This window comes from Rutilus rutilus, assembly GCF_951802725.1.
Source record: "Rutilus rutilus genome assembly, chromosome: 17".
NCBI classification, from domain to species: domain Eukaryota; kingdom Metazoa; phylum Chordata; class Actinopteri; order Cypriniformes; family Leuciscidae; genus Rutilus; species Rutilus rutilus.
This window is the reverse complement of record NC_140230.1, coordinates 16,750,905-16,765,576: the sequence shown is the minus strand read 5'-3', so window position 1 is coordinate 16,765,576 and position 14,672 is coordinate 16,750,905. Positions and strand designations below refer to the sequence as shown.

At 37.8% G+C, this 14,672-nt stretch overlaps 1 protein-coding gene across 1 annotated transcript in view; it reads right to left on the bottom strand.

Annotated features, from left to right (window-relative positions):
- grin2db (glutamate receptor, ionotropic, N-methyl D-aspartate 2D, b) overlaps positions 1-14,672 on the bottom strand; it is an 82,493-nt gene that overhangs the window by 19,796 nt on the left and 48,025 nt on the right. The window contains exons 6-8 of the mRNA XM_084385610.1: positions 13,419-13,533; positions 7,024-7,229; positions 4,009-4,177 (exon numbers count right to left, since the gene is read on the bottom strand). Coding sequence (XP_084241736.1) covers positions 4,009-4,177; positions 7,024-7,229; positions 13,419-13,533 — 490 coding nt within the window. The remainder of the gene's footprint in view (positions 1-4,008; positions 4,178-7,023; positions 7,230-13,418; positions 13,534-14,672) is intronic.

The following is a 14,672-nucleotide window of genomic DNA, read 5'->3' as shown; positions in this document are numbered from 1 at the left end:
TTACAGGAGCACAATTCCCTGTTAAATGCTGCTGTGGCCCAGTAAAGTTTTACTGATTAATCCTTGTTTGACAAGGAAAACTACCATATACTGATCTGAGAAACTAAGCTATCTGAGTCAATGGATTTGATCATCTCCAAAATGTCAGCGACTAAGTCAAGGTGGGCACCTCTTTCCTTACCTTAGATCTTCTGGGGAACCTCAGATTTGCTCAGACATCATGTGGCCACGGTGACTTGCAGAGGAATGAGAGATTGAAAGGTAACTAGCTGCCACGCTAACTAATGTGTGAAAGAGTAGCTATTGCAAATCCCTATATTTAACTTGACAGTGAAGAAGTGACTTGAAGAAGTGAGAATTAGCATATTTAAATGATTTCTGAAGGATCATGTGACACTGAAGACTGGAGTAATAAATAAATAAATAATATACTTATTAGTAATAATAATTAAGGCTTATTGAACATAAGAGACTTAAAAAAATCTTTGCAATGTATTATATATTTTAAACCTTTTTAGCACATTATATATAGCCATTTATATAATTCAATCATATTTAATTAAAATACATAATTTTTTAACAAATATAATCAACAGATTAAATCATTATTATAATAATCGTTAGTTGTAGTCGGGAGGCCGAAGGTCTCAAGGTAATGTTTAAAGTCAACTTTATTTAGTTTCTATTTTCTTTGTCAAAGATAAGGTAAAGATTGACTTTTAAAAATATGTTAAGGTTAGAATTATGTAATTAAGAAACTGGACTACCGAAATAATCCGTTACCCATAGTTACATTAATGCCACACAATAGTACTACAGATAATGTTAACTGCTGCTCCAAAAGTCACCAGAATTAAACACTTTGGTTCTTTGAACCCTACCCCCAGGCCCCCCAAGAAAATAAGGGTGCACTTTTTTTTTTTTACTCGATGGGGAGAAGCGCCAGCAATGCCCCTGGTAGAGAGAGGACATAAAATGTTAGGGAGAGAAGAGTGGAACGAGCTGGGGAATTGACATGAAGATGAATCAAACTTGTGATGCCCGCATGAGCACCACGGTCCAAAATTTCTTCTACACTTTACTGATCAAAGCACTCACTGTGCACTAAAACTAGACATTCAAAGAACTATCAAGAACTGGTTATGTACAACATAGGTGAGTCCTCGGCAAGGAATCAGCATTTTGCCTGAACACAGGGGCCATATGTGGTGTGTAACAGGTGGTCTATCTGCAAATTCAGAGAACCTCCATCTCTAATTAATATTCAATCCACATACTGGCTGCATTCCAGTATCCATAAATTGGTCGGGCAGATAGTGTAGTAAGAAGCCTGCACACATAGACGCTACAGGAGGCAGGTTATCCATCTCAAGACAGTATACCCCATACAGAGAGAAAGCATGTACGGGAATACCAAAAAGGAGGGAAAACATTAACATCTTTACTTTCCAGTGCAGCTCTTTTCTCACTTTGCATTCTGTTTTATATTCCTGAATGTGTGAAAAAGCTCATGATGCAGAGGAATGGGATTTATGGTGACGAGTGCAGAGTTGAGTCACTGCCTAAAGTCATGCAGGTTACAAGCTTTCCCAAATCTCCTTTGACAGTTTGAACGCTGCATTGATTCTGAAAAGATGCGCACCTGCCTGCGCCTATAAATGTGTATGTGGGAAACGGGATTGTTTAGGTAGTATAATTTCCAGTGTGCGGCGAAAGCTTTTGCATCCTTGTGGAAAGTGAGCCTGCATGTTTGTGGGTCTGCAGAGAATGTGGAAAGAACATCGATGAAGTTGTTTCCTTGTGAGCGCGCCGCAGTCCCGGTCCTGCTGCAGGCCGGCACAACGCACAGGGGAAATGTGGACCTGTCGTAGATAGAAGATCAAAGCCGCTCACGCACACACACTCTCGCAGCCTGAGAAAATAACCCTTAGCACTGCGCCTACAGGGGCTGTGCTGACAGCTGATTGGCTGAGCATCAAAATATGCAGTGAAAAGACCAAAAGCGAGCGAGAGAGGAAGAGAGAGAGAGGGAAAGGAAAAGGCTGAGAAAAAGAAAAAGATGTGGTCACAGAAAAAGAGACATGTTGAAAACCAAGGAGCAGGGGGAGAAAAAAAAAAAGAGAACACATAAGATACCGTGAGAAATATTAAGAACAGAAGGATGGAAATGAAGGAATGAGACGGAGAAAAGAGCTGTTTCCATTCCCTAGCAACTGTCTCGAACAGGCGTCACTCCAGGGTGTGAGCGCCACAGCGGGGTCTCGCTCTCGAAACAACAACCTCCTGTCTGTCATTCGCACTCACATGCATTGGCAAGTCTTTTTGGGCTGGCTTCAGGCCTCTGTCTTGGATACATCTGTGTATGTGCGTGTGAGCCATTAGTCAAATTCCTCGGCGCTGTGTTGAAAGGGTTCAGAGTGTTTCAGCAGTCCTGGAGGCCGGCAGATACGGGTGGGAATTCAGTCATCAAACAGGCCAACAAGTTACATCACCTACTGTCCTGGGAACTCTTTACAAAGAGCAGCCCTACAGTCCCCTAGAGACCCAGCACTCTCAAGGAACCCAAGTAAAAATAAACAAAAGCCTTGATTTCCTCAGCAACCCTTTATAATAACTTTCATTAAGAAAATTTGAGATAAGATTAGAGATAAGAATGTCATGAAAATAGAAGTTCAAGATGTTTTATCTTCTTTACGGAGACGTTCTTTACCCCCTTTTTTAAAATAAATTAATACTTTTATTAATGCATTAAATTGATCAAAAGTGACCCTAATAACATGTTGTTGTTTTTTTACTTACTATTTAATCAAAGAATCCTGAAAAAAAGTATCATGGTTTCCTCAACAATATTAAGCAGCACAACTGTTTTTAACATAGATAATAATGAGAAATGTTTCTTGAGCCCCAAATCAGCATATTAGAATGATTTCTGAAGGATCATGTGACACCAAAGACTGGAGAAATGGCTGATGAAAATTCAGCTTTGCCATCACAGGAACAAATTACATTTAATTCAATATATTATAAAAAATATATTACAATAGAAAACAATTAATTTAAATAGCAAAAATATAACATAATGGTAACATAAGGTTAAATACTTAAAATGACAAAAACTTTTTTTCTGAGATTAATCATTTTCAATAGTTTTAATAGTTTTTAACAGATAGAAATAAAAAGCATATATATGTTTGTTGAAAAAAATATTTCTTGTTTTGTTGTAACTTCCATCTTTCTTTTTTTTTTTTGCTCACTCATGGTTTTATGGCAATATGCCCACTGGAACAATATTTATGCTTATTGAATTGGAATTGAAAATATAACTGAACTGGTAGAAAAAAGAAAAAAAAAACGTATATTTTTAATTAATTTTAAATGCAATTAAAACAAACAAGTATTGCTTATATATTTTCTAGATATTGTAATTTGTTTTGGTTTTGCTGCAATGACAATAAAAAAGGCCAATTATTTAAGTTTGGAAACAACATATTGTCTATATAATATCACGCTATTATATGCTATTTTTCTCAGACCCGATAAACGGCTAATATACAGTAAAATATATTAAAATATAAAGTCCCTCTCAAGGGGATCATCATATTTGAAGGTCCTTGGCATGAAAAGGTTTGCAAACCCCTGCCGTTGAAAACCCTGGATACTCTCTCACCACACACTCGCATGCATCCTTATACAAAGAACACTGAAACATGTCATATGCTCACATTGCTTCCTTACTGCAAATACACTGCACCATGACCTCGTCTATCCCATAATCCCAGTGTTTGATCATCATGAGTACTAATACTAAAGGGAATAGCAGCTTTGCCTTTAATCTGTAGTCCTCTCTCCACCTAATGCCTGTATTTACATATGCAAGTAAAGTCTTAGAGATATCGCTGACAGTGCATCCAGGGCACTTGCTCATCAGAATAAGGAGAGGCGCTGATGGGAATACAACAAGCCTGGCCAGTTTAAAGTAGACGAAAGATTTTAAAAAGCCTTTCTCACCTCTCCCACCATCCCGTTCCAAACACCATCAATCTTTTTCCCATGTTTCCCATTGGTCACCAAGTAGAGGTCATAGGTGAAGCCAACAATTCTGGCCAATCGCTTAAGAATGTCAATGCAGAATCCCTTGCAGCACTGTTTCATAGGTGCCACCCCTTCCTGAAGTGCACTGTAATCAGAGAGAAAGTGCTCACTTAGCTTTATTGCACGCGACAAGAAAATCCATCACATTCCCAAAAAGGTTCAATTTGTTAACATTTGTTAATGCATTTGGTACCCAATATTTTATCATTCCTTTTTAGGAATAATATATTTAGCAAAGCAATAAGATAAAATGAAATGAAATGAAATGTTTAGAAGTTTGGGATCAGTAAAATAAATAAAAAAGGAAATTCATATTTTTATTCGGCAAGGATGCATTAAATTAATCAAAAGTGACAGTAAAGTATTTACTTTCATCAACGAATCCAAAAAAAAAAAAAAAACACTATCACAGCTGACACTGAATACTGGAGTACTGATGCTAAAAATTCAGCTTTATCATCACAAGAATAAATTACATTTTAAAATATATTCAAATAGAAATCATAGTTATTTTAAAGGGTAATGTTATTACTTTTTATATTATTATTATTATTATTATTATTATCATCTAATAATATTAATATTATTAATATTACCCCCCACCCCCAGCGAGAGAAAACAAGAGAAACACTGTTACCAGAGTGACAGAGAGTTACAGAGGGAATGTGAAATAAGGAAAGACAGAATAATGAGAAGGGCAAGGTTTTCAGTAGTATGTTGTCTTGGTACATTTTCTGTGATATAACTTAAATTGATATAACGAGATGAAACACAAAGGCCTACATGACTGGTGTAGGAGTAGTGAAACAGCATCCGCAGAGACACACGTACACAGCAAGGGCTCAAGCAGATTGACAAGCAACATGATGGCTAAGTATGAGTAGAGATCGCCACAAGGCAATTCAAAATGAGGGGGGAGTGTGAAAAAAAAGAGAGAGAGGAAATGAGTGATCGATTGCAAAGCTAAGATAGGTGAGTATAGCCCCAGGAACTTCACAGTGATATCTTGGGGAAAAAAAGTGAGAGACACAGATATAAAGACAAAATTGAAAGAATGTGACAAATGACTGAAGAAAGATGACCAATGCTTCCAAAGAATTTTTTTTGGAACAAGATTTAAAAAAAAACGGAAAAAAATAGACCTTGCTCATATACAGTACCAGGCATATGCCTATCAAGCCTGCATTAATTTGATAAAAAATACAGAAGAAAACTAGCCTGGAAATCCAGACCAAAATCTAAAAGATTAATGGTCTGGCGTCGACTAATGAAAATCGGCTAGCTCGAGGGGCGGCACCAAACATGCATTTGAAAATCTCACTGCACGCAATTGGAGAACACTACGACCAATCACAACATCGCTTAGCTACCAGCGGAGCTAACTGGTGGATTAGACTCTTACCGTATCCGGTCGGCAAAACAGCAAAAACGCCCTTCTTGCAAAGGAACGATTCGAGCGCCGTCTTCTGTTCCTCTTTTAGAGAAAAAGGCAAGTCTAAATCTTTCATTGTAGCGGCCAAAGCCGTTTCAAACAAATGGTGTTCATCCATAGCCATCTTGCAATGTCTACTAATGACCTTGACGTCGCAGCGCTGTCGTCATCTCGCCTCTGGCCCGCTTATGTATGATAACCCGATGTGATTGGTGCAGCTCAGATAGAGGGGCATATTTAATGAGCATCATTACTCGACACCAGAGTAACTCGCTGAGCAAATTCAACTTGTGCTCTCGCAAGAACTCTGGATTACCAGGGTAGAAGAAAACAGTACTTTTGTGAATATTGTTAAATACTGTTATATACTTTAAAATATTATTTATTTATTTGATGCAAAGCTGAATTTTCATCAGCCATTTCTCCAGTCTTCAGTGACACATGAGCCTTCACTTTTATTCAGCAAGGATGTGTTAAATTGATAAAAAGTGACAGTAAAATTTTATATTGTTAGAAGATTTCTATTTTGAATAAATGTTGTAGTATCACAGGTTCAAAAAAAATATTAAGCAACACAACTGTTTCACAACATTGATAATAACCGAGTATCAAATCATAGAATGATTTCTGAAGGATCATGTGACGCTGAAGTCTGGAGTAATGGCTGATTAAAATTCAGCTTTGCATCGCAGAAATAAATTACATTTTAAAATATATTAAAAATAGAAAACCATTATTTTAAATGGTAATAATATTTCACAACATTACTGTTTTTTTCTGTATTTTTTATTAAGTAAATGTAGGCTTGATGAGCATAAGAGACTTCTTTCAAAAACATACAAAAGTACTGTATATACAGTATATGACAATAGCTTTAAAAACTTTTTTGAGAAAGGTTGATGGCCGAAATGTTGATTTAATAATTGAAGAATAAGAATTTGAGATGAATGAATGAATAAATATGTTGCCAGTAATACAAATGGAATAAATAATACAAATAATGCTAGCAATACACTGTGTAGAATACAATAGCAGTAAAATACAACAATAAAAGAGATAAAATAGAATAAAATAAACTGAAAATTATTGACATTTGGCAAGATATTAAGACATTAAAACTACTAAGACTACTCTATTATATACAAACAATGAATGAGTTAATATAAAGATTATAGCTTTGAAATCTGAGGGTTTGCAGTACTAATAGAAACTTGGTTAAAACAGATGCATGGCTAAAACTCCTCCACTAACACCTGCATTTGATCACTTTCAGACAGTTTAGGAAAATGCGGAATGACATTGGAATGCCTGTCTCACTGAAAGGTCATACACTAATCCTACAGGGAAGAAACTCCTTACCCTGTCCACTGAAACGTACAATTTTCTAATTTAACATTTTTGTGCATTGTTCAAGTGAGTCTCAGGAAACCAATGTTCCTTTTCCCCAATATAGAAAAGCCCTGATACATGGCAGAAGAGCAGGTCTGATGATTACAAACCTGGCATTAAGAGGCCGTCGGCATGGCACAGAGTCCCTAATGCAGGTTCCAGAGGCAGGGTCTGCAAGCTCCACGATAACGAAGGGGCGCTCCTCCAGGGTCACAACCCTCAGGTGCTGGGCATCGTCGGGCGGCTGCAGGAAGGGGCCATAGCGAGACCAAGCAGGGTATCTCAGACGTAACACCCCGTTCTCCCACCATCCTACCTAAGACCACATAGACAGTGCATGGACGAGGGTCAGAGATCATTTGCGACTTGCGGTTGCAAAAATGTGGCCAATAATATAAAATAATAATCATTGTGGCCATGATAAATCAATAATACATGAAAGTCAAAGGTCTTTTCAGAGATTTCAGATATTTAAAATGGTCTATTCTAAACAAATCACTGAGGCTGGATTACAGGCAGGAATGGCTTCCCTTACTCAGGTTAAGCCTGTAAAGTGGGGAAGGATAGTGAAAAGTGAAAAATGAAAGACTATCGCCTCTATGTTCCTCTGTGAGCTTATAGCTGAGGGCTCTCTAAAAACAGTCCTGTGCCCTTTTTACTCACTGGGGAATGAGTGGATTTTTCTTTTCAGAGGAAAAAAAGACAGATTTTAGCTAAGTGACGGGCCACAGAGGAAAAGGTTACGCGCCTGAGAAAAAACAAAGAAGGGGTAAAATGTGTCAAGATGGGCTATGACAGCATAACTGAGCTCATAATCCATATACAGAAGATCAAGACCTGCAGAATTGTACTGTATGTATCAGAGACAGTAGTACGCACACAGTCCTTGATAGGAATAAACCACAACAAAGTTGGCAATTAAAAGCATGCTTGATGCAATTAAGTATTATTAAATCATACATTTGTATTGTATCAAATAATGGTCCCACTTTATATTAAGTGGCTTTAAGTACTATGTACTTACATTGAAATTAATCATTTGATACAATGTACTTATTGTGTAACTACATGTTTTTACATTGTACTTACATTTTAAAAATTCCTGCATGTAATTACAGCTGTAATTAATTTATGTAATTACATTTGTAATTACACAGTTGACCCTTCCCTTACACCTTAAACCTACCCAATCCACCACACCAGTCCCTAACCTTACCCGTATCACACCTCAATAGCAGCAAAAGCGTTTTACAATACAACATGAACACAATAAGTACATTGTACTTATTTTTTATGTAAGTACTTAACGCCACTTAATATAAAGTGGGACCCAAATGATTATATATTATTGTATATTATTATATATTACTATGACTATTATTAATATATGTAGATTATAGTTTGTATTAAAAAAAGCCTTTATACAAAAAGTATAATCTATAATCTATCATTATTAATTATTATTATTATTAATAATAATTAATAATATTTAATATTTAATTCTTATTCTTAATAATAATAATAATAATACATTTTCTTATACCTCTTATACACAAAATGCAGCTAAAAAAAGTTGATGTAAACCTCATTTAGAAGACCTTTATCCAAAGCAAAACACGTATAAGAAATGCTACAACACAAGTAATTCATCATAAGACAGCAATAACAGAATAGCTGCAATACAAAGCATCAGTTCAATTTAAAGAGATATTTCACAGATATTTCCATATACCACAAAAAAATAGAATATTTAAAGAATCTTCACAAAGATCTTTTTCATACAACAGCTTATAGTGATCAAAGGTTGTCAAGCTTCAAAATGGCCAAAAAGCAATGCAAAAAGCACCATAAACATAATCCATATATTTACATTCAGACTATCTCATAACCAAACGCCATTATGTCATGACATCAAATATCTGAGACAAATGTCAAACCTGCAAAAAGGTCATATGTGCGTCAACTTTAAAACCCCCCTTTAGAGTGCTTTTATTTCATTTCAAAAGCTTGACAGTTTGTGATCCATGATCTGTCGCTGCATGGAAAAAATATGATGATTTGTTTGTGAAAAAATAACATACAGGTTTGGAACGACACGTGGGTGAGTAAATAATGACAGAATTTTTCCGTTTTCAGAAATATTCCTATAGGACACAACAACCTCTCGTTTGTAAGCAGCAAACACTTCATGCACAACTGTCCTGTCCCAATCCCAACACTCAAACTTTGTTCGCAGCATTGAGCCATTGGAGTCTCCTCTACACACTGGCAGAGACTGGCAGCTATCAGCACCAAAGCAGCCCTCGAGAGCTATTCAGATACAGCAAAAGATGTTCAGCTCTTATGAAACTGTTACAAAGTCTCCATGGCAGGCGAAGAATAAATATACTTCTCATACGCTGTGTATGTGCAAGCGTACGACTCTAAGAGATCAGCCAGAGGCTGGCAGCTAGAAGACTTTGCATATTAGCACAGGATCAGTGCAGAGGCAACTAATTGAAAGGAATAGAGCAGGAAATGGCAGCAGTCAGCATGCGGATTCCTGCGAGCGCTAGTCTCATTGAGCTAGTTATCCCACTTTCTAACTGCCCTGTAACCGAGATCAAACGCTTCCGGGGCGGATCATTGGAAATAACAAAAAGCAGATTAGGCAACATCAGCTCACCTGGTCCCTGTCTCGTTCTCTGTTCATCAATCTGTCTGCTTGGGTCAGTTTGACTGTCCATTTGTCTGCTTTCTCTCTCTCTGTCACTCTCTCCACCCTTCTTAAACATCCACCTTTACAGTGTGTTAACCCAAAGATCTATTTTCTCTGAGCACCACTGACAGGAGGGAAGAGAACAGGAAGGGAATGTTGTGTCTGCATCTGACAGACAGCGTCATCCCAGAATCAGCCACGGAAAGAGAATCAGCCACACATCTCAACAGGTGACACCGTCTTGTATTAAGGATGTCTGAACAGCTTCATAAAATATGCATGGCGTGTCACAAAGTAGCACAACCAGGCAAGATAGGACTGTGTGGGATCCGAGTGGCTTTTTGCTGCTGCTTGAGGGATAGAAATGCTAATCATGCAGAGTGTTTAGTGTCATGTCCTTACAATACTCTCTAATGTGTTTCAACGTGCTGTTGGGTTTCTCTTCTCCCTTTCTCTTCTCTGATCTTTCTCCTTTTCCCCCCTGAATCTTTCTTACTCTCTCCCACCTCCGAAATGCGGCGAGTTCTCAGGGCCGATCCGTGTCAGCCAGACGTCTTAACTCTTCTCGACGTCGGAATGTGGGCCGACAAAACGACCGAAATAGGAGTGTTGGAGCATGTGTGGAGAACCAGAGATCCTGCAGTGAATAACAAAGAGCCGGAGTAGCAGAGATCTGGGCCCAAGCTGAGGGGGCAGAGCCTCACGCAGGCAGAGGTAGAGCAGGGGCCTGATCAAACACCGTCTCCCCCGGGAACGGATAATACTTTCACAGGGTGAAACACAAACACGCTCCTATGACACCCCCGTCTCTGTGAAAGTCCCTGTGAGAGGAGGATGAAACGAGGCGCTTTTACCCCAGCGCGATCCTTACAAATCAACTAGAAGATTTACACAGCATAAACACACATGGACACATCCTGACAGGTACAAAGAGGGTTTGGAAAAATGTGCCTGGCATTTCATTTCTTAAACGTCTCCCCCCTGATATTTATCGATTTATGAGAACAGCATGGACAAATGGGATCAAAAGCGCTGTAGCAGTTAGTTTGTTAAAGCACTATAAATGCTGCATGTGGAAGCCGTCACATGAAGTGCCTTGTGCACGACGGCTTCTGGTAGTTGAGTCATCCGCATCCATTGTCTCCTCCATGTTAGACGGAACGCATTTAAGACAACCAGAGACAAAACGGAGCGAAGACAAAGACGGCGTGCATCACATTTTAATAGAGTGCCCTCCTAAAACAAATGGAAATTGAAAACCTCCTATAGTCAGCGTGGAAGCCTTTTAAACGTACATTATGGCGCCCCATTAAATATTTTATGTGAAACACAAAGACTCCGTGACTCTGAAGTACAAAAGCATCCAGACGTCTCTAACAGCACTTTTCTCCAGAACATATCTGCAAATGAGACGCAGGCGCCAAAGCCAGAACCAGCACCATGCAACCCTTAACAGACTGTTGCACCGTTTGATGGGTTTTTTAAGAGTTGTTCCGTGCAAAGATTTCAAAAACTACAAAATACCACTGTTTTCTATAGAGTGTGCCATTGTTTGACCAAAAGTTTTAATGGAATAGAAAACTAAAACTTTTCTCAAGATTTACTCATGTCATTTCAAACCCAGTCATTTTGGCCTTTTCCTCACACAAAGCTATCGAACACACTGATGGCAATTCATAACTATTTTCCTCTTTGGCGAATTGGTATGAATTTGTACAGTCTCATTTGTACTTTTTCGTATGATGTGCTTACACCTCACTGACGGTTACGTTTTGGGGTGGATCTTCATGCTTACAGTCCCCCCCCCCCCCCCCCATTTTTTTTATTTTTGTACAAATTACATTGTACGAATTCACATGAAATCGCCACCACATTAAATAGTTACGTTTTGCTATGAGATCAGGCTGAGCTATAATAAGACTTCAGAAGATTTGGAATATAGAACATGATTTATATGAAGCTCTTTTACTGTGATTTTTTTTTTTTTTTTGCAGTCCCAGTAGTCACCATTCACTTTCATTGTGTAGAAAAGAACACGATTAAAACACTGCTTAGCATCTCCTTTTATGGTCCACAGAAGATAGAAAATCATTTGGGTTTGGAACAACATGAGAGTAAATGACAGAATTCTATTTTTGGTTGAACTATCTGTTCAATACAGGATGAAATAAAAGATTTTAAGGAAATGAAAGACTGGCCTGATTCAGAATGGGCTAAATGTAGAACAGGCATTGAAGAGGAGCTCATTGGCTGGCACCTAAACAAAGCCTATACAAGAACATCAACAAAACAAACACTCGACCTTTCAAGACGCCCTGGGCAACACAATCCCTGTGCATCCTCTCACTTTCCTACTGGAGCATGTTAAGGTGAATCTGTTGCATGACAGAACGCGCTGCCGTTCGAAGTGCTATCAGTGGTCCAAGGCATGACAATACTCGTGAAAAGCATTGATTTTAAGCTATGCTGTGCTACTGAATACACAGAGTACAGTATATAAAGCACACAAATAAATATGGATGGTGACAAGCTATGGGAATCAGCAGAAAAATAACCCCCACTCTATATCGATACTTTTTTGCTCTTATGGCTCAATGTCAGTGAATATCGCCTGAAGGAATAAGAATTTCTCCCAAGAACATAATCCGCTGTCTTTTTCTCTGTTAACAGATTGTAGAGGTGGAGAACACAAGCGCTGCCAGGGATTACAATTTTCAGTCTCTACCCTTGTCTTTGTGGCATCTAAATATTAATAATTCTGTTTTAAGGCACAGTTTGAGTGGCACCTTCATGTATATGACATTCTCCCCGGCTATATTTACTTAGTTGGGTTTGGTATCAGTTATTTTGTCTCACGACAGCAGTGCTCTGCGGGATAAATGTAGAGCCACAACGTCCCATGTGGCACCAACGATATGCTGATATACAAGAAGCCAATAAATTTAAAAGAGTTTTTATTCATTTATTTATTTATTCCTTTTCCGCTCAGAAATACTTAACACAAGCATGTAGCGAAGGAAGAGGAAGAGGGAAAAGAGCTCTTTAAAACCATTTCACAATTAATTATTTTCCATTTATTGCTATTCACATAATAATAATAAAGTCGCAAGCTAATAATGTAGGAAAGCATTGCTAATCTTAATAACATACTGAGGGTATCATGGATATGCATAGATAACAAGGCCAAATGTAAACATGAGCTAATTGTACATTATGTACGTCCTCTTGAAACCCTAATTATATGTTTATATCACTGAGGCTTTAACGTTTCTCTGCAGTACAGCAGAATTGTACCGTCAACACCACAACACTCTCTCTCCTGCACAATGTGATGCATTGTTCAGAGTTAATTGTAATGGTTTTTTTCTGCTGTGGACTGTCATGGGAAATGGTTTTCGAAATTAGAGTAGTGTCAAGTAGTATATCATTTTAAAACTGCTTTCAATCTATATGTCTTACTGCTACAATCTGTAACATTAGGTTTTCAGCTCTTAGACAGCAAGTACATCATTGCGATAGTCATGATGGAGTAAATCGCACATTTTATTAGAGCATTGCGCTGTCGTTACCTTTAAATCCCAAAACGTACCGCAATCGTTCATATGCGTAATTAACAGCGCACAAAAACAGTCCATGTCATAAACAGACATCTCGAATGATATGTGGTCTCTCGAAATCCATTCCAGCGCATTGGTACTGCAGTGCTCAGCATGGCTACTGCAATGCTGCTTTTCATCCTGGACATTACCAATCCATAACAGCAGTTACACAAGAACGAATAGAAATAGAATTCTGATTAGTTCTTACGTCTTCCCAGCCACTCCCAGGCGTGTAGGAGATGACATCCAGAAAGGGATTGGCCAGGTAGCCCTCGTTATTGAACGAATAGTCCCGCCCACCGAGAGTGATGTTACTGAAATACCTGCAAAGCGAAGAGAACAGAGCAGAAACAGTCTGTTGAGATGGAAGAGACCCAGAAAGAATTAGTATTAAAGACTCAAGACACGTCAAAGAGGAAATCTCACACAGAAAACTTCACAAACATCCTAATTAGGTCAGATTGCAAGAGTGTGTTGAAGGTAACCATTTTATTTCCTTCAGCAATGGAATCAAAGGAGGCAGTCACTCTATTTCGAGCACTTAATCTAAACCAGTAAAATACCCAGAACAGTGCCTAAATGTGACATTCTTTGTGACTGCTTCAAATGAATCTTTTTATCTTAAATCCAATATGCTTTTGGCAAAATGAAGACTGCACAATTAAAAAAATTTGACTGGGTGAACAAGTTTAAAGGAGCAAAGATTCCTCTGCTCTGTTCTTATGAGCCTTTTGAAAGCCTTTTGTGAATATTCCTCACAAAATCCGCTAAAGATCTGTGCGATAAATGCGTGCAAAACCATTATGTATAAGCCTATTTAGCAAACCATAATTACAACAGCAGGTTGTACTAAACAGGTGAATCTCTTTTCCCCATCAATCCTCTTCTGATGTGTAATGAGTGTGAGTCACACTGGTTGTTAAGTTGAGAGTTTCTGCTCAGTGAGTCCATATCATTTCTCCTTACTACGTGTAAAAGATGTTATAAAACGGTGATTAACAAAAAAACATTTTCATTCAGGCTATTGTTCGGAAATTATAGTTTCATCACTGGCAGCCAGTGTTTTTCTCATCAAAATTATCAATGAAACTGTTTGTTAATGAAGCTTTTTTATTTTACAGATGATAACGATTTTAACGAAATTTAATTTGAACACACTGTTGACGAAAATAACATGAGAAAAAAATTACGCTGATTCTTTGAATGAATTTAATCTTAGCCAGTAATGTCAGGGATATAAAATGTTTGAATATTTCAGTACATTTGTCTACTAAAAACTTTAGTCTACTAAAATTAGATGCCATTTTTGTCAAATTTGACTTCAAATGAAGAATATCAAATGACAAAGTTTTAACTAAAAAGGAAGATTTAGTCAAAAAAACGCCTCTCACATCATGACAAAATTATCCATGCGAGACTTCTAATTCATTAGCCACTAGTGCAGTAAATGGTCATATTATTT